The 21,592-nt window shown below is 42.0% G+C and overlaps 1 protein-coding gene across 1 annotated transcript; it reads left to right on the top strand.

Moving 5' to 3' along the window:
* The first annotated feature begins 15,679 nt into the window (after nt 1-15,679).
* LOC146716819 (uncharacterized) lies at nt 15,680-20,422 on the top strand. Its single transcript, XM_085434861.1, has 6 exons — nt 15,680-15,752; nt 15,843-16,169; nt 18,314-18,673; nt 18,791-18,928; nt 19,027-19,085; nt 19,168-20,422. Exons 1-6 carry the CDS (start codon nt 15,710-15,712, stop codon nt 19,300-19,302), a joined length of 1,062 nt encoding a protein of 353 aa, XP_085290987.1. The 5' UTR covers nt 15,680-15,709; the 3' UTR covers nt 19,303-20,422.
* The last annotated feature ends 1,170 nt before the right edge of the window (nt 20,423-21,592 follow it).

Here is a 21,592-nt window from a genome sequence, read left to right as displayed (position 1 = left end):
TTGTATTCAAATAAAATAAATAATATTTTTCATTATTGTTGAGTATCTGTAGCTTGTTAGCTCACTGTAAAAATAGCATTGCATTTACTGGGGAGCCTTACTTTCAAAGCTACTTTTCTAATTATACAACTCAATAAAGACGGCAAAGTTAATTTTAATGCTGACTTTCAGAAGTAATAACGGCTATCCTCATGGCGTTTGTCAGATGCATGGTGAGAAACTACAACATCAACCAAAGGCTCCCGTAACTGATCATTTTAGCTGAACTGTCTGGAAATGACAGAAGTGCTTGTCATCCAGTATGTTGAAAGCTGCCCCAAGTTAAAAAAGATCATTTTGTCAGAATCAATTAGAATTGTGCTTTAAAAGTGCTTTACAAACCCAAACATTTCAGTTACCAGTCAGATTTTCCTCATTTCAGTGCACCTAGCCAAACAATGAGGAACCACTCACTGGGAGAGTGAAATTGAAAGCAATACATTTTTTTACAATCATTTATTTATTTAGAAGGTTACTAAGAATAACAATAAGTAACCACAATAAGTGGTCAGAGGGCCCGGTGGCGCCAGTGTCCGGCAGCCTCGCCTCTGTCAGTGCGCCCCAGGGTGGCTGTGGCTACAATGTAGCTGCCATCACCAGTGTGTGAATGTGTGTGTGAATGGGTGGATGACTGGATATGTAAAGCGCTTTGGGGTCCTTAGGGACTAGTAAAGCGCTATACAAATACAGGCCATTTACCATTTACCATTTACCAAAAATACATTTAATTTTCAGTTAAATTAAATTTTCTTTATATAGTGCCACACAAGACAGCCATTTTTAGGTGTTTTATATTGTAAGGAAAAATCCTACAATAGTAAAGAAAAAAGCAACAATCAAACAACCCCTATAAGCAGGCACTTGGTAACAGTAGCAAAGAAAAACGTTTTAAGAGGAAGAAACCTCCAGATGGACCATCATCTGTTCAATACACCCCCCTGCAGCAGAGGGGGAGGAAGAGGAGTAAGGAAAGTAGCTGAAGTTAAGGTGGCAGTGACAACAATGAGCCCAAGATTTTTGCGAGGAGCAGCAGGAAGAGGGCAGTGACGGTGAGGTTTGAAGGAGGGAACAAAAAAGACAGCCGGAGCCGCAGGGCCTCCCCAGCACAGCAGCAGAGATTCAGAGAGATTTGTGAAATGGTCACTGCTTCTCACTGGTCCTCTTGAAGCCTTCTCTCCTGGTCTCAGTCTGCACCTGCACCTCAGTCTCTCCTTCCATACCACTGACGTCCCAGTGCGTGCAATTTAAAAATGAAAACTATGTGGCAAAACCCCTCTTTTGCCACATGGTCATTGCCGTGCATCTTGATACAAAAATATCAAAGTGCCATAGCTCAAAATTTTAAATGAAAAAAGCTGCACAAAGTCCTTTCAAACCACATAAAATGTATTTTGAGTCTTTACAAAAAATCAGTTTTGAGATACAATCATTTTTATAAACTCTAGCAAAAAATGAAAATCAATAAAATGCATATATTTGACAACATGACAACAAAACAACATCAAAATAAGCTATTCTCAACAGTGCAATCACACTTCTAAGTGTCACAGGAACCTATATACAGAAAGGCACAGTGAAATGTAAGTGTTCAGTAGCCCTGGTGGAGCAAAAACAAAAATAAATACATTCATATTTTGCACAATTTAGCAACATGACAATAAAAAGCATTAAAAAGATCATTTACAATAGTGCAGTCAAACTTCTAAGTGTCACGGTAAATTTTAGACAGAAAGGAACAGTCAAATATTATTTTTCAGTAGCAGTGGTGGAGGTGTGATAGGCCCTGTGACAGTTCCTGTCCACAATAACGCACCAAGCCACTTTGCATGCCTCATACTTGAAGGGTGTGCACTTCCCACACAGCTTTCACTTCTTGTGCCCCTTTGTGGCTTTGTTTTGACCAGGTACCACTTCAACAATGGCAACTGGGGCTTGTTGGTAGCTCCAGTGGGCTGGTTGTGGGGACAACCCAAACAGAGCTCAACGATCAACTGCTTCTGGAAATCGTTGTGTGTCATTGACTGCTGCTCCAGTCTGCCACAGAGCTCCTTGTGACAGAAATGTCTATAAAGCGATGCAGCACTGTCACGTACCACTTCCTGCTGTTTCTACATGAAGAATAGGAGCCAATCAGCTGGTCTGACAGGTTAACTCCTTCTATAAAGCAGCTGTAGTCCTTTACAGCTGGTGGCACTGGCACCTTAACCCTTCAACCTTGCACATCCTTTTCACAGTTTCCCCCGAAAAAGCACTGTGCTGAGCTGAGCACACACTCACCTACCTTGGGTCCATCCACTTGATAAAAAAGAGAGGGCCCTCACTGATCCATCTGATTGTCCCTCGTGACAATCAGACAACTTTGTGATCTTCTGTGATCAGCAGGAGGTCACACAAACGGCTTCCCATGACACAAACATGTACACACACACACACACACACACACACACACACACACACACACGTTCTTGCATATGCATACACATACACACAGGTGCTTACACGTGCACACACATACACACATAGTGCCTTGTCTTTTAGAACCATAGGGGGCGATGACGGAAGTGACGGACAGGACGGAAGTGACGGACAAGGTAAGCAACCCATGTTGTAGGTGACGTCAGACGCCGGAGATTTTGGCGGAGAAAAAGCAAATGGTAGCATAGAGTTTAACAAAGGTTTTTCAAGCTTCAGTATTACCAAATATACTAATCAATTGTCATATAACTAACAACATCTGTTTTATCATCTCTAACACCCTGGAGGACAACGGGGAGAGTTTAGACGCTCTCCAAGATTACATCGACCGCTGTTTTCAAGATTTAGTAATGAAGAAGGCCCAGAGTGCATCTTCCCCGGCCAAAATTGAGACGCCGTCATCGAAGAGATGTCGCCCGGCAGACTCCCCCGGTACAACATCGCCTGCCGGCAAAGACATCGCAGACATCCTGGAGTCAATCGACAAGCGATTGTCCAGTTTCGATGCGAGGCTGTCCCTGGTGGAGATTTTACACTGGGAATTTAAATCTCTGAGAGAATCCCTGGAATTCAGCCAGCAGCAGGTGGAAATGCTTGCCGCTGAAAATGCCACGCTACGGGAGTCGGTCAAATCTCTCACCGATAACGTGACCCAGCTAAACATTGAAAATAAAAAAATAAAAGAGTCCGTTATCGATCTACAAGCCCGTAGCATGAGAGATAATCTTGTGTTTTCTGGTATTCCAGAAACTGCCGGAGAGGACGCAGAGGCAACGGTGAAAAGCTTCATTAAAATCCACCTGAAGCTGCCGGAGGACACCGTAAAGAACATCAACTTCGATAGAGTACATCGCTTGGGGGGCGCGCGGTCGCGGACCGGGAGACCACGGCCTATTGTGGCCAAATTCAGCCAATTCAAACAAAAGGAACAGGTGAAGAGTCGCGGCAGAGAGCTGAAAGGAACGGACTTCAGCGTGAACGACCAGTTCCCCAAAGAGATCCTGGAACGACGCAAGGTCCTGTTCCCAGTTCGACGTAGCTTTATCCAGAAAGGCTCCCGTGCTGTCATCGCCGTGGACCGGCTCTACGTGGACGGACAGCTCTACCGCGACCCTGCACCACACCGTGGTTATATTGACTGCACTCCAGATAAGAACCCGCTACACTCTTTTCTTATTCATTCACACTTTCTCTTTTAACATGGGTTTAACCTAGTAATATCAATATGATGTCATAGCAGATATAACACCGTCACCCTCCGTCATTGCTTTAATTGGAATGTTTCCGTTTCGTTTCTTTTTTGTTGTTGTTGCTCACAGTTCATGTGGTTTCTTTCTTTCTCTTGTCTTTCACTGCTGTGGTCACCTACTTCCCCACTCACCTACAAACAACACCCTTTATTTCTCCATATTTTCACACCACGATCACGCAAACACATCCGCTCAACGGCAGCACATTCACAACAGCCTCACAGCACGCACAGACTTGAAGGACACATAAGCAAGCCACGCTTGTTCATATTAGTGAATATTCACACACATAGTCAGACTTATGGAGCCTCTCACCACACTTCTTTTTCTCTTTCTATTTACAAACAAGGGATGTTTCCACATTCTCTCCACCTGTCTAAACGAAACACCCAGCATACATCATTAGACATACACACACAATTAAGGGCATGCTGAGGTTTGTCACATGGAATGTAAATGGAGCTGGCACCAGAGGAAAGAGGTTAAAGATATTTAACCAGCTTAAAAAACTACAGGCAGATGTTGTTTTATTACAAGAAACTCATAAACCTGTCACAGGTTTAAACGAACTTAAAACACCTGAGTTTCCTAACGTGTTTGCAGCCTGTTATAATTCTAGACAACGGGGAGTAGCAATTTTAATACATAAAAATGTTAATTTTACAGTACTCGATACAGTTATAGATCCAGAGGGTAGATTTCTAATTATTAAACTATCAATATTGAACAAAAAACTATGTATTGTAAGTATATACGGTCCAAATGTTGATGAACCCTCATTCTTCCACGGATTTTTTAGTGCACTCTCTGAACACCTTGATTGCACACTCATTCTTGGCGGTGACCTCAACCTTGGACTAAATGAAGAAATGGATAGGCTCAACACAACAGGAACTCAGCGCAATTGGCAGTCCACAAATATAATCAAACAGTATATGAGCGACTTTGGTCTTTGCGATGCATGGCGCTCTCTTCACCCCACCAGTAAGGAATATACTTTTTTCTCGCATGTTCATCACTCTTACTCTCGTCTGGATTATTTTTTGGTCACAGCTCACTGCTGTGTGACATTTCAGACACTGAGATTCATCCTATAGCTGTCAGCGATCATGCTCCTGTATCTTTAACACTAATGCACAAGAATAACACCACGCCAAGAAAAAACTGGAGATTTAATATATCACTACTTAAAGATGAAGACTTTATTAAATATTTTAAAAAGGAATGGACTTCATATTTAGACTTTAATGACACTCCCGGAATATCTGCTTCTGTTCTATGGGAAGCATGGAAAGCTGTGATGAGAGGTAAAATAATTTCTTTCTCATCACACAAAAAGAAAGAAGAAAACAAAAATATTCAGGAATTAGAAAAAAACATCAAATCACTAGAAGAAGCCTACGCGTGCAACCAAGATCAGGAAACATTGAACAAAATATGCAAAACAAAACTAGAATTAAATGAAATTATTAATAAAAAAACACAATTCCTTATACAAAGACTACGCTTGCAGAATTTTGAACACAGTAACAAATCAGGTCGATTTCTAGCTAACCAGCTAAAAATAAATAAAGAAAAAACAACTATATGTGCTGCTAAAGATTTATCGGGGAACACAATATATGATCCTGGAAGAATAAACAACATTTTTAGGGATTTCTATGAAACTTTATACTCACCACAAATAAACCCATCTAAAAATGAAATTGATTTGTTTCTTGACAACGTAACTCTTCCAAAATTACTAGACAGTCAAGCAATGGAACTGGATTCGCCACTGACGCCAAGTGAACTCCAGGAAGCCCTGATAAGTATGCCCAATAATAAGGCTCCAGGTCCAGACGGCTTCCCTGCAGAATTCTACAAAGAATTCTGGACAATTTTGGCACCAGTATTCCACAGCATGTTGCAGGAAATCGAGGAAAATGGCAGACTACCACCAAATATGAATTCTGCCAACATTAGTCTCCTGCTAAAACCAGGCAAAGACCCTTTATTTCCCTCAAGCTATCGTCCAATTTCTCTTTTAAATGTAGACCTTAAAATAATCTGCAAAGCTCTCTCAAAGAGATTAGAGAAAATGACCCCCCTCTTAATTCATCCTGACCAAACTGGTTTCATAAAAGGTCGGCACTCCTCAACAAACACTCGTAGATTACTTAATTTAATAGACTACTCATACGATAAAAACATCGAAACCATAATATTATCTCTAGATGCAGAAAAAGCATTTGACAGAGTTAACTGGAAATTTTTATTCACAACTTTACACAAATTTGGTTTTGGAAACTCTTTCATAAACTGGATAAGAATATTATACAATTCCCCAACAGCTCGTATCAGAACAAATGACCAGACATCCTCCAGCTTCTGTCTCCTGAGGGGCACCAGACAGGGTTGCCCACTCTCCCCTTCACTTTTTGCAATTTTTATTGAACCACTAGCAGCAGCATTTAGACAGGCTACAACAATTAAGGGCATAAAATGTAAGAACATAGAACATAAAATCAGTCTCTATGCGGATGATGTGTTGCTTTTTCTGCAAAACACACAAACCAACCTCTCTGAGGTAATTACTTTAATAAACTGGTTTTCAAGAGTTTCAGATTATTCAATTAACTGGCCAAAATCTACAGCTCTCCCCATTAACTGCTCCTTCCATAATTCTTCCTCTGCCCCACTGCAATCCGGAAATATTAAATATTTAGGTATTAATGTCTCTCCTAAGCTTTCAGACTTAACTAAATTAAACCACATCCCACTTCTAAAGAAAGTAGAAGGCGATCTGACTAGATGGAAATCTTTACCCATATCACTCATGGGAAGGGTCGCCACTATAAAAATGATGATCTTGCCAAAAATAAATTACTTATTTTTGATGATCCCTAACAAACCATCACAAGATTGGTTCAGATCTCTGGATTCATATATTTCCAAATTCCTTTGGAAAGATAAACCCCCGCGTATCAGCTTAAAAACGCTACAAAGAACCAAGGATAGAGGAGGATTAGACCTGCCTAATTTTCACCAATACTTCTTAGCCAACAGGCTTCAGTTCATCTCAGAATGGTTAAAACATACCTTCTTAGTTGAGCCCTGGCTAGATGTTGAACAGGCACTATGCAAGGATCTAGAGATTTCAGACCTACCATTTATTAGCTCAAACATCAAAAGACATGAATGCTTTAAAAGTATCAACATCAGCTTTTCTCTGACAGCATGGTGGGAGTTTCTAAAAATAACGGAGTCTTCATTAATCCCATGCAAACGTACACCTATCTGGAATAACCCTGACATATTACAAAACAATAATATGATTAATTTCCCAGAATGGAGTTGTAAAGGAATTAAATACTTAGAACATATATTAGAGGGAACAGAATTTATTCCATTTGACAGACTAGTTGAACAATATGGGATCAACAAGACAAGGTTTTTAGAATATCAACAAATTAAATCCATAGTAAAAAAGAAATTTAACCTCAGTCGAGTTGAATTACAAACACCACTAAGTGCGGCACATTTTCTTACTCTTAAATCCCCCAAATTATTATCTAAAATATACAGAACACTTTCTAAATTAGATGAATCAATATCCCTTCCTATTGAAAAGTGGGAAGCAGATTTATCAGTCAGCTTAGACCAAAACTTCTGGTCTCAGATTTGCTTAAAAACCTTTAAATTAATTAAAAATCCCAGTCTGCAATTAATACAATACAAAATACTACATAGAGTGCACTATACAGGTCATCGGATGTTCAAGATGGGCTTTACATCTTCCAACAACTGCTCACACTGTCAAGGCAATACACCAGACAATTACATCCACGCTCTTTGGTTCTGTCCACCAGTGCAAAAGTTTTGGCGCGAGATATGTGAAGACTTATCAAAGTGTCTGAAATGTAACATTCCAACTTCCCCCTTAGTGTGTTTACTGGGCAGCTTAGATAATGTCACTTCAGAAAAGAATATAGCCCATATGATTTTCACTGCCCTATGCATAGCCAAGAAAACAGTCCTCATGAACTGGAAAAATAAAAATAATCTTAATTCTAACCAATATAGAAATTATCTATTAGATTACATTAGTCTTGACACAGCCTCTGCCACCACATCAGATCAATCGCTCTGGGCTCCTTTTATCAGCTCCATCACCTAGTGGGGGTGGGGGGTCATAGTTTGGTCCCGCCTTCACTGTTGTGATTGGTGTGGGGGCAGGGACAGGCTTAGGGCGTCGGGGGGTTCCCCGGAGGCTTCTTCCTTGGGGGGCTCAACCCGGGGTAGCGGTCATGTCCGGTTGGGGGCTCTGTTGGCTCTCAGGTGACTGTTTCCTCGCGGCTGCGTGCACCGGGGCTAGGGGAGGGTCTGTGCTGACGGACGTGGGTTACTGACCTGGTAGCCTGGCTGCCCCTGGGTGGGTCCGGGATGGGCATGAGGTTCTGGGGGCGCTCCGTCTCTGGGCTGGGGCCCGGGCCGGGCCTCGGGGGCTTGGGTCCTGGTTGGTGTGTTGCCGGGGTTGTGGGCGGGTGGGTGCATGGGGGCCCAGCCCTGGAGCAGGGTGCCGCCGGTGCGTCGAGCCACCTGGGGGGCTCTTCAACTGGTGGGGGAGATTGTCACATCTTGCAGGAGCTTTCCTCTCTTCAGGAACTCTCTCTGCAGGAGGGGGAGATACAGGAGAGGTGGAGGAAGATCTCAGCCTGGGCGTTTACTGTCTTATGTAGTCTGGAAGATGAGTGGATGGTGGGGTGGGTGCAGTTTTCTCTGTGGTGGGGTTGGGTGGACTGTCCCGGGCTCTGTGGAGCTGGGAGGCGCTGCTGCACTGGGCCCCGGTCTGGATGGGCCTGGGCCCCCTTTCCCTGGCGGGTCGCGGAGTGTGAGAGTGCCTACTGGGGTCAGCGGGGGAGCTGGCCCCAGGGAGGGGTTACCTGCCCCTCCCTTCCTTCCCTCCCCATCTCCAGCTGCCTCCCTCTTCCCGCTCCACCACAACCACCCACACATGCAGGGCCTTGGAGTAGAGGTATGTCACCAGGGTGCAGAGGAGGCTACCTCCCCCCTGTCCCCTTCTGGCTGCCTCTGCCTCAATTTTATCCCACAACTTAGACATTCACATTACTCACACTCTCATTACACATACATATAGGATCTTGGGGGTGGGCACAATCACGGAGTCCAAATTACCATCAGGGTGTACACCTCACCCCTGGCGTCGTTGCCCACCTCTCAATTTTAAATACACTTAGTCATTGAGGGCTATCAGGAGGGACTATGCGCTTACCTGCTGCTCCTTGGCAGGTAGCTCCATGCCCTCCTGGGTTTTAATTGCACCTTAGAACACACATGCATCAACACTACAATGAGCGGGTGGAGGGAGGTTTGGAGTCTTCTCCCACCCCCATTCTCTGTGGCCTGCTGGAGCGGGAGGGCTAGGAGGAGTTGGCCGTCCGACTGCGGTCTGGGGTGTGGGGCCTCCCTGCTGCTACGGAGTCGGGGTAGTCTGCCTCTCCCCACCGCAGGGAAAAGGGTAACACCACCTGGGTCTGGGTGCAGTTCCCCCCTCCAGGGGCAAGGGTACCTAGACCCGGTTTGTAGAGTACGCTTGGGGAGTGTGATCGTGTGTACAGCGTCTCTTTATGTCTGTCTCCACGTTGGTTGAGTGTGGAGTGAGTGCATATGAGAGCATGAGGGGGGGAATGGATGTTTGTGTCTGTGTGTGCCTGTATGTCTGTGTCTATATGTCAGGTTGGGTATCAGACGCCACCTCTCTGGGGACACCTCAGGCCCTCCAAGGTTTGGAGGCCTATCTCCACCCACCACCACTTCCCCTGCCAGTGGCGGACTCCCTCAGGTGTCGGTGCGTTGGGGGTTCTTTGTGTCTGGGGGTGGGCGTCCAGGTACACACCGGCTCACTCCTTGGCGGCCGCTTATCGGGGCCTGGAGCCTGGGGCTCGCTCGGGCCCCTTCGGAGGTGGGGTGCCCCCGGCCTCTCGGCCTGGGGCTCGGTCACTCAGGCATAGCTGGCGGCCGGCGGAGCTCACGGGCGCGTCACTGCAACTCCCCCTGGCTTCTGCTCCACGGCTGCTGGGTGAACCCTCATCTGGGACTCTCCTCAGCTCTTACTGGAACAGTGGCGCAGCTGCCCCTCTGTTGGTCTTCCATGGTCTCTTGTGTTCTGGGGGCCTCTGGATGTCTGGAGTTTTGATCTCCTCCATACCCGCTTCACACCCTGGAGGACGGGGCTGTGGCCCCCCCCACACTCCCTAGCAGATCGTTACATGGAGAAACCTTTGGAATACAAGCGCGCTGATCCACACAGGTATGCACACGGGTGTTCACTGCTCGTAGACCCAAATTACACCTTTCTTGGCTGCTACTTCGAAGCACATCTATCCTGCGTGCTGCACAACAACATTGAATATTTAATATTTACTGCTGTTTACACTTAGCTAGATTAATGCAATGGTGTTGTGTTTAGTATGTTGCTTTGTTTTTTTTTTTTGTTTTTTTTGCTTGTTTTCTATTCTTCTCTCAACAGGTGATCCAGGAGATTTTTATTTTTTTTCTCCCCCCCTTTCTCACTGTCCCTCTCCCCTTCTGTTTTTCCTTTCCTTCCTCTTTCTTTCTCCCTTTCCTATCCCTCACTCATGTCTGTCCCGTCTGTAACATCTGAAAATAAAATATAATAAATAATAAAAACAAAGATCGACCAAATGGACCAATACGGCAATGCCACGATGATCCATTTGGCAAAGTAAATCCATTGGGTATCCTTGTTGGTCTTCAGACAACAATTCTGATGGCTAAAGAACCAAATGGGACAGGCGGAAAAAAAAAAAAAAAAAAAAAAAAAAAAGAACCATAGGGGGCTTTTACGAGGGGAGGTGCTTGTGTAAACTGTAAACTGTAACTGTCATGGAAATAAATAGCTGCGAGGAGGGCTGCTTGTTGAAGAAGTTGGGTTGGAGATGGGCGAGGAGCATTGAGCTCCCAGAGCCTGGTTCCGACCAGCCTTCCCTTGCTAGCAAGTAAAACCCGGTTCCGTCTTGTTTTTGTCGTTAACGAGAATAAGTCTCTAAACTAGCGAGGCCTGTGGAAGCGCAGACCCAACACATATGACCCCTTACTTTGGCAACAGTGGGAGGGAAAAATTCCCTTTTAATAGGAAAAAACCTCAGGCAGAACCCGACTTGGAGAGGGGCGGCCATCTGCCACGACCGGTTGGTGAGAGAGAAGGAAGACAGGATAAAGACATGCTGTGGAAGAGAGCCAGAGATTAATAACAAGTATGATTTAGTGCAGAGAGGTCTGTTAACACAGTGAGTGAGAAAGACTGACTGAAGAAATACTCAATGCATCATGGGAATCCTCCAGCAGTCTAGACCTATTGCAGCATAACTAAGGGATGATTCAGGGTCATCCGATCCAGCCCTATCTACATGCTTTAACAAAAAGAAAAGATTTAAGTCTAATCTCAAAAGTAGAGATAGTGTCTGTCTCCCGAATCCAAACTGGAAGCTGGTTCCACAGAAGAGGGGCCTGAAAACTGAAGGCTCTCCCTCCCATTCTACTTTTAAATACTCTGGGAACAACAAGTAGACCTGCAGTGTGAGAGCGAAGTGCTCTAATAGGGTGATATGGTACTACAAGGTCATTAAGATAAGATGGGGCCTGATTATTTAAGACCTTGCTTGTGAGGAGCAGGATTTTGAATTCAATTCTGGATCTAACAGGAAGCCAATGAAGGGAAGCCAAAACAGGAGAAATCTGCTCTCTCTTTCTAGTCCCTGTCAGGACTCTTGCTGCAGCATTTTGGATTAACTGAAGACGTTTCAGAGAGTTTTTTGGACATCCTGATAATAATGAATTACAGTCGTCCAGCCTGGAAGTAATAAATGCATGAACCAGTTTTTCAGCGTCACTCTGAGACAGGATATTTCTAACTTTAGAGATGTTGCGCAAATGGAAGAACGCAGTCTTACATATTTGTTTATTATGTGTATTGAAGGACATGTCCTGGTCAAAAATGACTCCAAGGTTCCTCACAGTGTTACTGGAGACCAAGGTAATGCCATCCAGAGGAAGAATCTGGTTAGATACCATATTTCAGATTTTCAGGGCCGAGTACAATAACCTCAGTTTGATCTGAATTAAGAAGCAGAAAGTTAGCGGCCATCCAGGTCTTTATGTCTTTAAGACATTCCTGCAGTTTAACTAATTGGTGTGTGTTATCTGGCTTCATGGACAGATAGAGCTGGGTGTCATCTGCATAGCAGTGAAAATATATGCTATGTCTTCTAATGATGCTGCCTAAGGGAAGCATGTATAATGTAAACAGAATTGGTCCTAGCACTGAACCCTGTGGAACTCCATAATTAACCTCAGTGTGTGAAGAGGACTCTCCATTTACATGTACAAACTGGAGTCTATTAGATAGATATGATACAAACCACTGCAGCACAGTACCTGTAATACCTACAGCATGTTCTAATCGCTCTAATAGGATATTATGGTATCGAACGCTGCACTGAGGTCTAGCAGGACAAGAACAGAGATGAGTCCACTGTCAGAGGCCATAAGAAGATCATTTGTAACCTTCACTAAAGATGTTTCTGTGCTGTGATGAGCTCTGAAACCTGACTGAAACTCTTCAAATAAGCCATTCCTCTGCAGATGATCTGTTAGCTGTTTGACAACTACTCTTTCAAGGATGTTTGATATGACAGGAAGGTTGGAGATTGGCCTATAATTAGCTAAGATTGCTGGGTCTAGAGATGCTTTTTGAGTAAAGGTTTAACTACAGCCAGCTTGAAGGCCTGTGGTACATAGCTGATTATTAGAGATAGGTTGATCATATTTAAGATCGAAGAATTAATTAATGGCAGGACTTCTTTGAGCAGTTTTGTAGGAATGGGGTCTAAAAGACACGTTGATGGTTTGGAGGAAGTAATTATTGAAGTTAACTCAGAAAGATCAATTGGAGAAAAAGAGTCTAACTTAACATCAATGGTACTAAGAGTAGCTGTAGATAATATTACATCTGTGGGATGATTATTGGTAATCTTTTCTCTAATGATCAAAATTTTATTTGTGAAGAAGTTCATGGGGATGGTGTTCGTTCTGTGTTGTAGCATCCTGATGACACCCCGTTTGTGCTCCAGTGGATGTTGAGAGTCAAACCTTAGATACTGATCCGTATGTGTAGGTTTACGGTACACATCAGCTTTTAGATGTCCCCCATTACTGATGGAAATCTCACAATCTAAGAAGGCTAACCTGCCACTTTTCATATCCTCCCTGGTGAATTTGATGTGTCGGTCCACCGAGTTAATGTGATCCGTGAATTGTGGTACGTCCTGAGATTTGATTTTTATCCAGGTGTCATCCACATATGTGAACCAATGGCTTGGTGGTGTTCCAGGGTAGGATAGCAAAGCCCTCTTTTCCACTTCTTCCATGTACTAATTGGCCACGATTGGTGAAACTGGGGAGCCCATGCTGAGAGTGGTCCTGTTGCTGAGGTTGGTGTCATCCTGTAACCTCTTACGGACTACCTCCAACGCTTCCGTGACTGGGATGCAAGTGAAGAGAGATGTAACGTCGTACGAGACCATGGTTTCATCTGCCTCCATGATGACATCTCTCACCTTCTCAACAAAATCCAAGGTGTTCTGGATGTGGTGTTCAGAGCTGCCCACCAGCGGGTTGAGGATGGAAGCCAGAAACTTGGAGATGTTATAGGTGACAGAGTTGATCATGCAATCGGTCTTAAAGGTGCACCCTGTTTATGTATTTTTGGTAAACCATACAGGCTTGGTGTAGGTTCACCTGGGTATAGCCTGTGGTATGAGGTCCGGTCAATAGCCTTGTCTTGTTCTAACTGCTTCAGACAGTCTGTCACCCTCTTCCTGTAGCCATTTCCTGGGTCTCATTTCAGGGGCTCATAAGTATTTTCATCACTGAGTAGTGACAAAATTTTCTCATGATAGTCTTTCTGGTTTAGCAATACTGTGCACCTACCCTTGTCTGCCAGAAGGATGATAATGTTGTTGCCATCACTAAGTGATGTGAGTGCCTTCCTCTCCATGGTGATGTTGGATGCTGGGGCCTTTGCATTGCTGAGACAGGCCGAAACTTTCGTCCGTAGTTGCTCTGCTTCCACTTCTGCAATATTGTTGTTACGAATTGCTGTTTTTGTGGCTATGATCAGCTTCACTAGCGGGATTTGTCTCAGTGTGACAGCAAAATTCAGCCATTTAGCAAGGATGCTTTTCTCTCTTTGGTCCACCCCAAAACTGGTCGACCCCAAGGCTCGGGTCCCCCGACACAAACAGAGTAACATAGTGTACGCTGTTAAGTGCCAGGAGGATTGCCAGGATTTATACATCGGGGAAACCAAACAACCTCTGGCGAAGCGGATGGCACAACACAGAAGAGCCACCTCGTCAGGCCAGGACTCTGCAGTCTATTCACACCTGCAGGCCAGTGGACACTCTTTCAAGGATGAGGATGTAACATCCTGGACAGGGAGGAACGCTGGTTTGAGCGTGGAGTCAAGGAGGCCATTTACATGAAAAGGGAAAGACCATCTCTGAATCAAGGAGGGGGCCTAAGGGTACATCTTTCGCCATCTTACAATGCTGTGATTGCAGCCATTCACCAACTCTCTGTGAATGGTACTCATGGCCATTGATCAGTGGTCTTTGATCAGTAGGTTTTGGTCAGTGGTTGTTGATCAATGGTTTTGAGAATTTGCATAATTAAGAATAAGGAATTGACCTCCCAGCCCATTGTTCCTTCAGTGGGCTCGCTTCAGTCATTATGCAAATGTACTGTTTATAAGATTGGGGAAACCTGCAGTCAGCTGAGACTGAAGAAGTCACTTGGATGAGTGATGAAACGTTTCTCCCACAAAACGCTACGTCCAGATGACCAGAATCAACTTTTTGTAGTAATAGTAGTTGTTTTTTTTTTTACTTTTAAAGTAATCAAGGGTCACTTTTATGAATCGTCTAGTATAGATGCAGCGAGAGACCAGGAAAACGCATGTAAACAAGCAAAAAATTCAAAGTAATCTGTAGGGATATTAAAGACAGATTACTTTTGGTCCAGTGGGTTCAAAGATTATCCAAAATAATGTAGATATAAAATCTAAATCTACTAATATCAGCTAACATCAGTCAGAAAAGCATCTCAGTAAGAAAAAACCTGCTACCTGAATTAAATTTTCTTAGTGAATTAATAAACCAGCTTCCACCAAATGGTGGCAGCAGTGCAAAGAGAATAAAAGACTCGTGTGTAAGATGTTACCAAAAGAAAATTCAGACATCATATAAATTCTCATGGTTTTAGTTTAGCCCAAAATAAACGAAGCAACGTTTTCTTTTAATATAGCCTCTTTACTGCAAAATCACAAAATAGTAGTTTTTCTCTTGACATACGATTGACCTGTATTGTCAGCCATATTTTGTGTTTTGGTGAAGATTTTTCGTCTTCCTGTATTGATGATGTTGTGTTTATCAATAATAAAAACTTATATCATGAATTATAATGTAAAATCTTGGATACAATTTTCCATAATTGCCTTTTTCTGGTAATATTTAGTCACTTCTTTTGGCCCAATAGAGCAACTAAGCAAAAAGTGATGTCTTGGAGCTTTTCTCTTTGTAACATGGCTGAAAATTTTGGACAGGAAATCTATTCTAGAATTTTACTTGTGTTGTGATAACTGCTCGTGTCATGTATGTTCATTGGAGACAATGAGATAATTTTAATTTTGGAAAGACATTTAAAAACTAACATTATTACAGACCAATCAGATTGTTTTAAAATGGTTACCTCCCATCTCATTGTCCCCTCCCATCTCATTGTCCCCTCCCATTTGATAAAACCACATTAAGATTAATCATCTTGCAGTGAAATCTAATTTTAACTGAGGTCTGAACCAGAAAATGTTGATCATATTGTGCATAGCTCTTTTACTCACAGCTGGGCGTAAGTATGCATCTGTGTTCAGTTTTCTCTGTGTTTCAGTAATTGTTACCTTTTACACTTGGATGTAAAGGATTGTCTTTATTTTTTCAGGATGCATGGATGACCAAAGCTTTGTAACAAAAAATGTTCATCTTGGAGAAGATGTGACTCTGACGTGTAGTCGCCGGTCTAACTTGTCAGGATTACTTTTTTGGATGCGAGTTGTTGCTGGAAATCTGCCTGAAGTCTTAGGGGCGGCCTACACTTTTGATCAGGGCACTGTTAACGAAACTCCTCGTATTACAACAAAGAAGGAAACAGGAACATTTGTCCTCCATATAATTCAAACACAGCTCAATGACACTGCCTTCTATTACTGTGAAGAAGTGATTGAACTCAAAACGACAAAGTGGAATATTACTTTCCTAAGAGTCAAAGGTAAATGACACAATATTCTCCTTATTGATGCTCAACTTTGAATTTATTTTGATTTACACATTTATTAACTACCTCTCATTGTACGGTTTAAGCCATAGCTGCCCTTAATTAACAGTACTTACTAGTTATTACTAGTTATTAGAAAAATGATTTTTCATGTTTCTCTGTTGGATAATGCACCAGCATACAGAAGCATATGTTTATAATAAAATATCAATATTATACTTGAATTCTTAAAAGTACTGTTTTACAAAAAAGCTGAAAATATAGTAAAGTACTTTACTATATTTTATTAAGATACCAAATCTTATTTACTTGCATTCCTGAACAGAAGTCAGCTTAAATGAGTGTATAACAACATGAATTCAGTTTGCTGTTTGTCTAATAAATAACAATATAACTTTTGCCTTTAAACAAGTTTTTGGCTGATTGACACATTTTTCTGTTTTCTTGTTTTCATGATGGGTGATAAAATACTTTTGTTAAGAATCATACATAAGTTTGAGGGACAGTTGGTGGCATAAGTTTAGCTTTATTCATGACTGTGAAAAATAACAATTCTTGCAGTGGTTTTAAATGAATTGTACATACTTTGTTTTATTTTCCAGGACCAGGGGCCCGTTCTTCGTACCTCGCTAAGTAGGTTAGCCGGATTAGATTGTTGACGATTTCGCGTGATCCTGGATCAGTCGGTTCCCCGAAGCTCATCCGGGACTTGCTGTCATAGCAACAGAGCCGTAAGCGTAAACCTGCTCGGGAGCAGGTTTACTTTATGTAAACAGGATTAGATCGCGGCCACGCAGGTATGTCCGCTTCATTTATACGAAAGCAACAGCGATATTTTTCCACTGTTTCACCATAAATAAATATTATCAATGTAACTAAAGATAATGCAGCACTTGATCCTTTTATTGATGTCACACAGATACATACAGGTCATTTCCTAAAAAAGGGAAATGTACTATTAACATTCTATTACATGTATGTGATTATTACAGATGTAATTCATATTTCAGAGTAGTAATTGTAAATTACTTCGTGTAATCAAGATGAGAGACCACGGCTATAAAAGCGAAGGTGGATTTGGGAAGCCTGTCGCAGCCATGTCCTGTCCGTATACGCGACCAACCCATTGCGGAAGGTGCAAGATTGATAAGGAGAGTCCTCAGAATTCAGCGTATATTGCGGGATAGACAGGATCCTTTAGCTCAGCGCGACAGTGTGCTCATTGAGAGATATCGATATTCCCGTGAGGGTATTATTTACTTAACCAACTTGTTGACGAGGGGGTGCAGGACCACCACCTGTCTTTTTTTCCTCTGCCCTTTTCTTGGTTGCTGTTATGAACAAACTAACAGAGTATTACAGGCCAGTATTACCTTGCCAAGAGACGCAAAGCAATCTAAGAGATAAATATTACCATTCTGTAGAATACTCCTGTATTCCACTTTTACTTGTTCCCATGTTCTTGTGGGTCCTGTTGTGGCTCTAATGTGAAAGGGGATATAATATAACATATTATAATATAATATAATGCCATATGATATTGGACAATATAGTGTCATATGATAGATCTACCCTACCGCCTACTGGTGTTGGCCAGAGGGGCCGATGGCGCGATATGGCAGCCTGGCTACAACCGTAGCTGCCTCCACCAGTGTGTGAATGTGGGAGTGAATGAATAGTGGTATCGTACAGCGCTTTGGGTGCCTTGGAAAGCGCTATATAAATCCAATCCATTATTATTATTATTATTAAATTACCTACGAGTTTGATTTGTCAGCAACTTTCTGCCAGCCCTCTCTCCTTGCTTTTGCAGCCTTTGCAGTGTTCTCTTGCGTTTTAATTAAACTCTGAAACTCCTGAAATCCCTCACTCATGAGTTCTTGCTCTGCTGCCGGAAAATACCGAGCACGCCCCTTCGACATTTTCGCCGACCAATCAGCGGGTTGCCGATCAATGTTTCTACTATCGATGCGTAGCCCCTTTTACGACACCCAGTGATGTCACATTCCTGCGTCCAGCTGTAGTAATCGTCAACAGCAGGTGTGTTCGGGGAACCGGATTAGCGAGCTCACGGTTAGCGCGATGATTTGATCTTGGATGTGTCATTTGATCTTGGATGTAGTAAGCGACGTACGAAGAACGGGCCCCAGAACCTGACATCCCCGTTGTCATTCAAGAGCTGCCATCAGCTCCGATATATCAAGGAGACTCAGTGACTCTACAGTGTTCGGTCCTCTCTGACCTGCAGAAGAATACATGTCCAGAGGATGTGTACTGGTTCAGAGCAGGAATGGATGAAACATATCCCAGTGTGATTTACGTTTATAGAAGCAGTGGTGATGAATGTGAGAGGCAGTCTGATGTTCATTCTCCTCGAAAATGTGTCTACAACTTCTCAAAGAACAATATCAGCTCTTCTGATTCTGGAAACTACTATTGTGCTGTGGCAACATGTGGACATGTCATTTTTGGTAATGGAGCAAAATTGAATATTAAAGGTAACAACCTTTATGTAATATATACATCTTCAGATCATTTCTAGTTTTCAGGAGGCACATTTAAGGAAATGTTTTCATAGCAATTAACCTTTCGTGTTTGATCCTTTTGTTTTTCAGACAACATTTGGTCATTTGGAGATTCTCAGGTGGTCAACACAGTTGTGTTTCTCTTGTGTGCTGCTTTGGCAATAAGTTTGATGATTATAGCCTTACTGAGTTATGTAATCAAGAACAAGAAATATAATTGTTCGAATGGTAATGAATTTCCTATTATATTTATCTATATTTAATTTTGAGTATATTATGAAATTCATTGCATCTGTACTTATTATTTTTTGGGTAATTTATTCCAGCTGCTGCTGCAGTGGAAACACATTCTACCATGACCACAGGCAACCAACAACATCAGCAGGTAGGCTGTTTTAAATCTAAATTGTTGCACTGGAACATTTATGTTTTTTATATTTAATCAAGTTGTCACATTATCTCAACAGGTAACTGAAGAGCCCTTAGTTTATTCTGTGCCTAATTTTACAAAGAAGAAAGTCAGACGAAATCCAAGGAGCGGTGAAAAATCTGTTGATGGACAGAGCATCTATGCAGATGTCAGAGTTTTAGGGTATGAGTAGATACATTTACAGTTAAGGTCGTAATCAATACATTTTATGTATTGATGGCCTTTAATGAGAGAGAAATTTTGTAATAGAGAGTGTATTTTCCCAAGAGACATGAAACAGTCAACTATACATTTAGGCCTAATATTTATATTAACCTATTAACTCGATCGTATATTTGGGCCCTCTTTTGGGATTTTGTTTGTTTGTAGTTTATTGGAGTTGAAATGTCTTTTTAGTATAAAAACCACTTTTTAAAATGGTTGACTTTTTGGTATAACCAAGTATAAAATACAATAATTAATACATGCAATCGCAGCAGTGTAAGGTGGTGAAAGAGGTCCCCCTGCTTGACTCATCGATGGTCATTCCTTTCTAAAACAAATGGCCTCTTTGACTATAGGGTTTTTCTTACTGAGATGCTAACTAGCAGGCATTATAATTTCCATCAGTTTTTTGGGCACTTAACCTCGTACACTACATCGCTTTATTTGTGCTATAGAACCCAATCATTGGGATAAACGAGTATTTGGCAAGGTGTGTTTTGGGGTTTGAGAGTAAAATGTATTTCAGCTATACAATACTTCTGACACACAAGGATAGATGACAGATATAACTGAGGGAGAATAAATTAGTACATAAATATTTTTTTAATTTTCCAAAGCGGTTACTGATCTCTGGGATAGCCAGTGGTTATTGCTAGTACAGATCATTATGCAGCTGTACTGAATACTCCTATATGGTTGGGGAAACCTGCAGCCAGTCGAAACTAATTAAGCTTTTTGTTGTTGTTGTTAGCAGTAAACTTTATTTTGGACATGGAAAAAAACTGTTTATATAGATTTATAGAACTGATTATTTATGTTATTAACAATAGAACAATTTTATTTACGCTTGAGCTCAGCTGGAAAGTGGTTTTTTTTCTTAATTTGGTGATTTTTTTAAAGCAATAATAATGAAATAATCTTTCGTTTCTGTTGTTTGCATTTGTCAAAATACGTTTTTATTGTTACTTGAAACCTGGCACAAAAAAATTATTACGTAATGAATTAGCTAAGGGCTATTGCATTGTGTTTATCCTGATTTTTCTTAAGCTTTTGAGAATGTTTTAATAAATTTTTTCATTAGTTCACTACTTTTGTCTCTATGACTCCTTATTAACATACTCTTGTCAGTTTGCTAGTTATGCTACATTCACACTACAAAACTGTGGAATGACCAAAATGACTGTGGCCGCCATGTGCAATTAACTTGAAGTCTCAATGCCTTTGAAATGGTTGCTTCAAAGATGGGTTCCAGGTCTGCCAGCATGTGTAGTCAGCTACTACCTTCAAAGGGATTTGTTGTATCAAGATAGAGATAAAATAGCAATAAAATGGAATTAGCTGCTGTATTCAGAAGTATCTGCATTCAGAAGATGCACATAACCATTATCAAAACACTCACTGGTTTATCAAATCTTGTTCTGAAGCTTTAACTTCAATTTTGACTATTAGTATTTTCTTGTTTTATATTTCCAGCTGTTAATCTGACTGAGAAAGTGAGGGACACGACACAATAAACTATAATAAGCAACGTGTCAATCAAAAGACAGCCCCGCTCTAAAGCAAAATGACTTACTGTTCAACATCATTCTGAAGTGGAACATAATTTAAAATAAATGACAAACAGGCTGTTCTGTTTGTCATACACTTATATAGACATTCCTACTCCTTTTTTTCTCCATTCCTCTCCTCACATCCAACCAATCATGGAGGATGGATGCCCCACCCACCTGACCTTGTTAAAAGGGAGATTTTCTCTAGCATTGCCACCAAGTGCTTGCTCATAGGTAGGGATGGGTACCGGTATCAGGTGCCATGATGGCACCGGTTCTGACATAAACGGTAGTAACCAGACCGAAAAGCAGCGCACATTTCGGTGCTTTATTTCGGTGCTTTTTTTTCCTGAGCTGTGATACACTTCTAGCCAATCATTTTAAGTTTCCGAGGATAGTAGGCGGGTCCAGGTACGAACGTTCTTTTAGAGCAGAGCTACAGATTAAAAATGCCCAAGGCGAAGCGGTCAAAAGTCTGGCTGTACTTCACAGCAAAATATGCAAACTCAGCAGCAACAAGTGCTTTAAGCTGATACTGTGATACTGTCAAAGGAGGTAACACCTCAAATCCGATGAAACACCTGGCGACGCATAGCGTTTTTTTTAAAAGCCGAGAAATGCGCGGTATTTGATAGCTTGCTGCGAGACCTCACACCGAGCGCATCTACTGCAGGTGGGTTGGCTGTTATGCAACATCCCCCAAAAACA

This window comes from Copadichromis virginalis, linkage group LG2 (assembly GCF_057382275.1).
Source record: "Copadichromis virginalis isolate Kocher_CV1m ecotype Utaka linkage group LG2, C_Virginalis_male_GT1.1, whole genome shotgun sequence".
Lineage (NCBI taxonomy): Eukaryota > Metazoa > Chordata > Actinopteri > Cichliformes > Cichlidae > Copadichromis > Copadichromis virginalis.
This window is presented reverse-complemented; position numbering and strand designations above follow the sequence as displayed.

Excerpts from the sequence above, each read along its gene's own strand:
- LOC146716819 (XM_085434861.1), top strand. The coding sequence starts at position 15,710 with ATGTTGATCATATTGTGCATAGCTCTTTTACTCACAGCTGGGC. Across the intron at positions 18,674-18,790 it reads AGCAAAATTGAATATTAAAG|ACAACATTTGGTCATTTGGA; the intron begins GTAACAACCTTT and ends TTTGTTTTTCAG. Across the intron at positions 18,929-19,026 it reads GAAATATAATTGTTCGAATG|CTGCTGCTGCAGTGGAAACA; the intron begins GTAATGAATTTC and ends AATTTATTCCAG.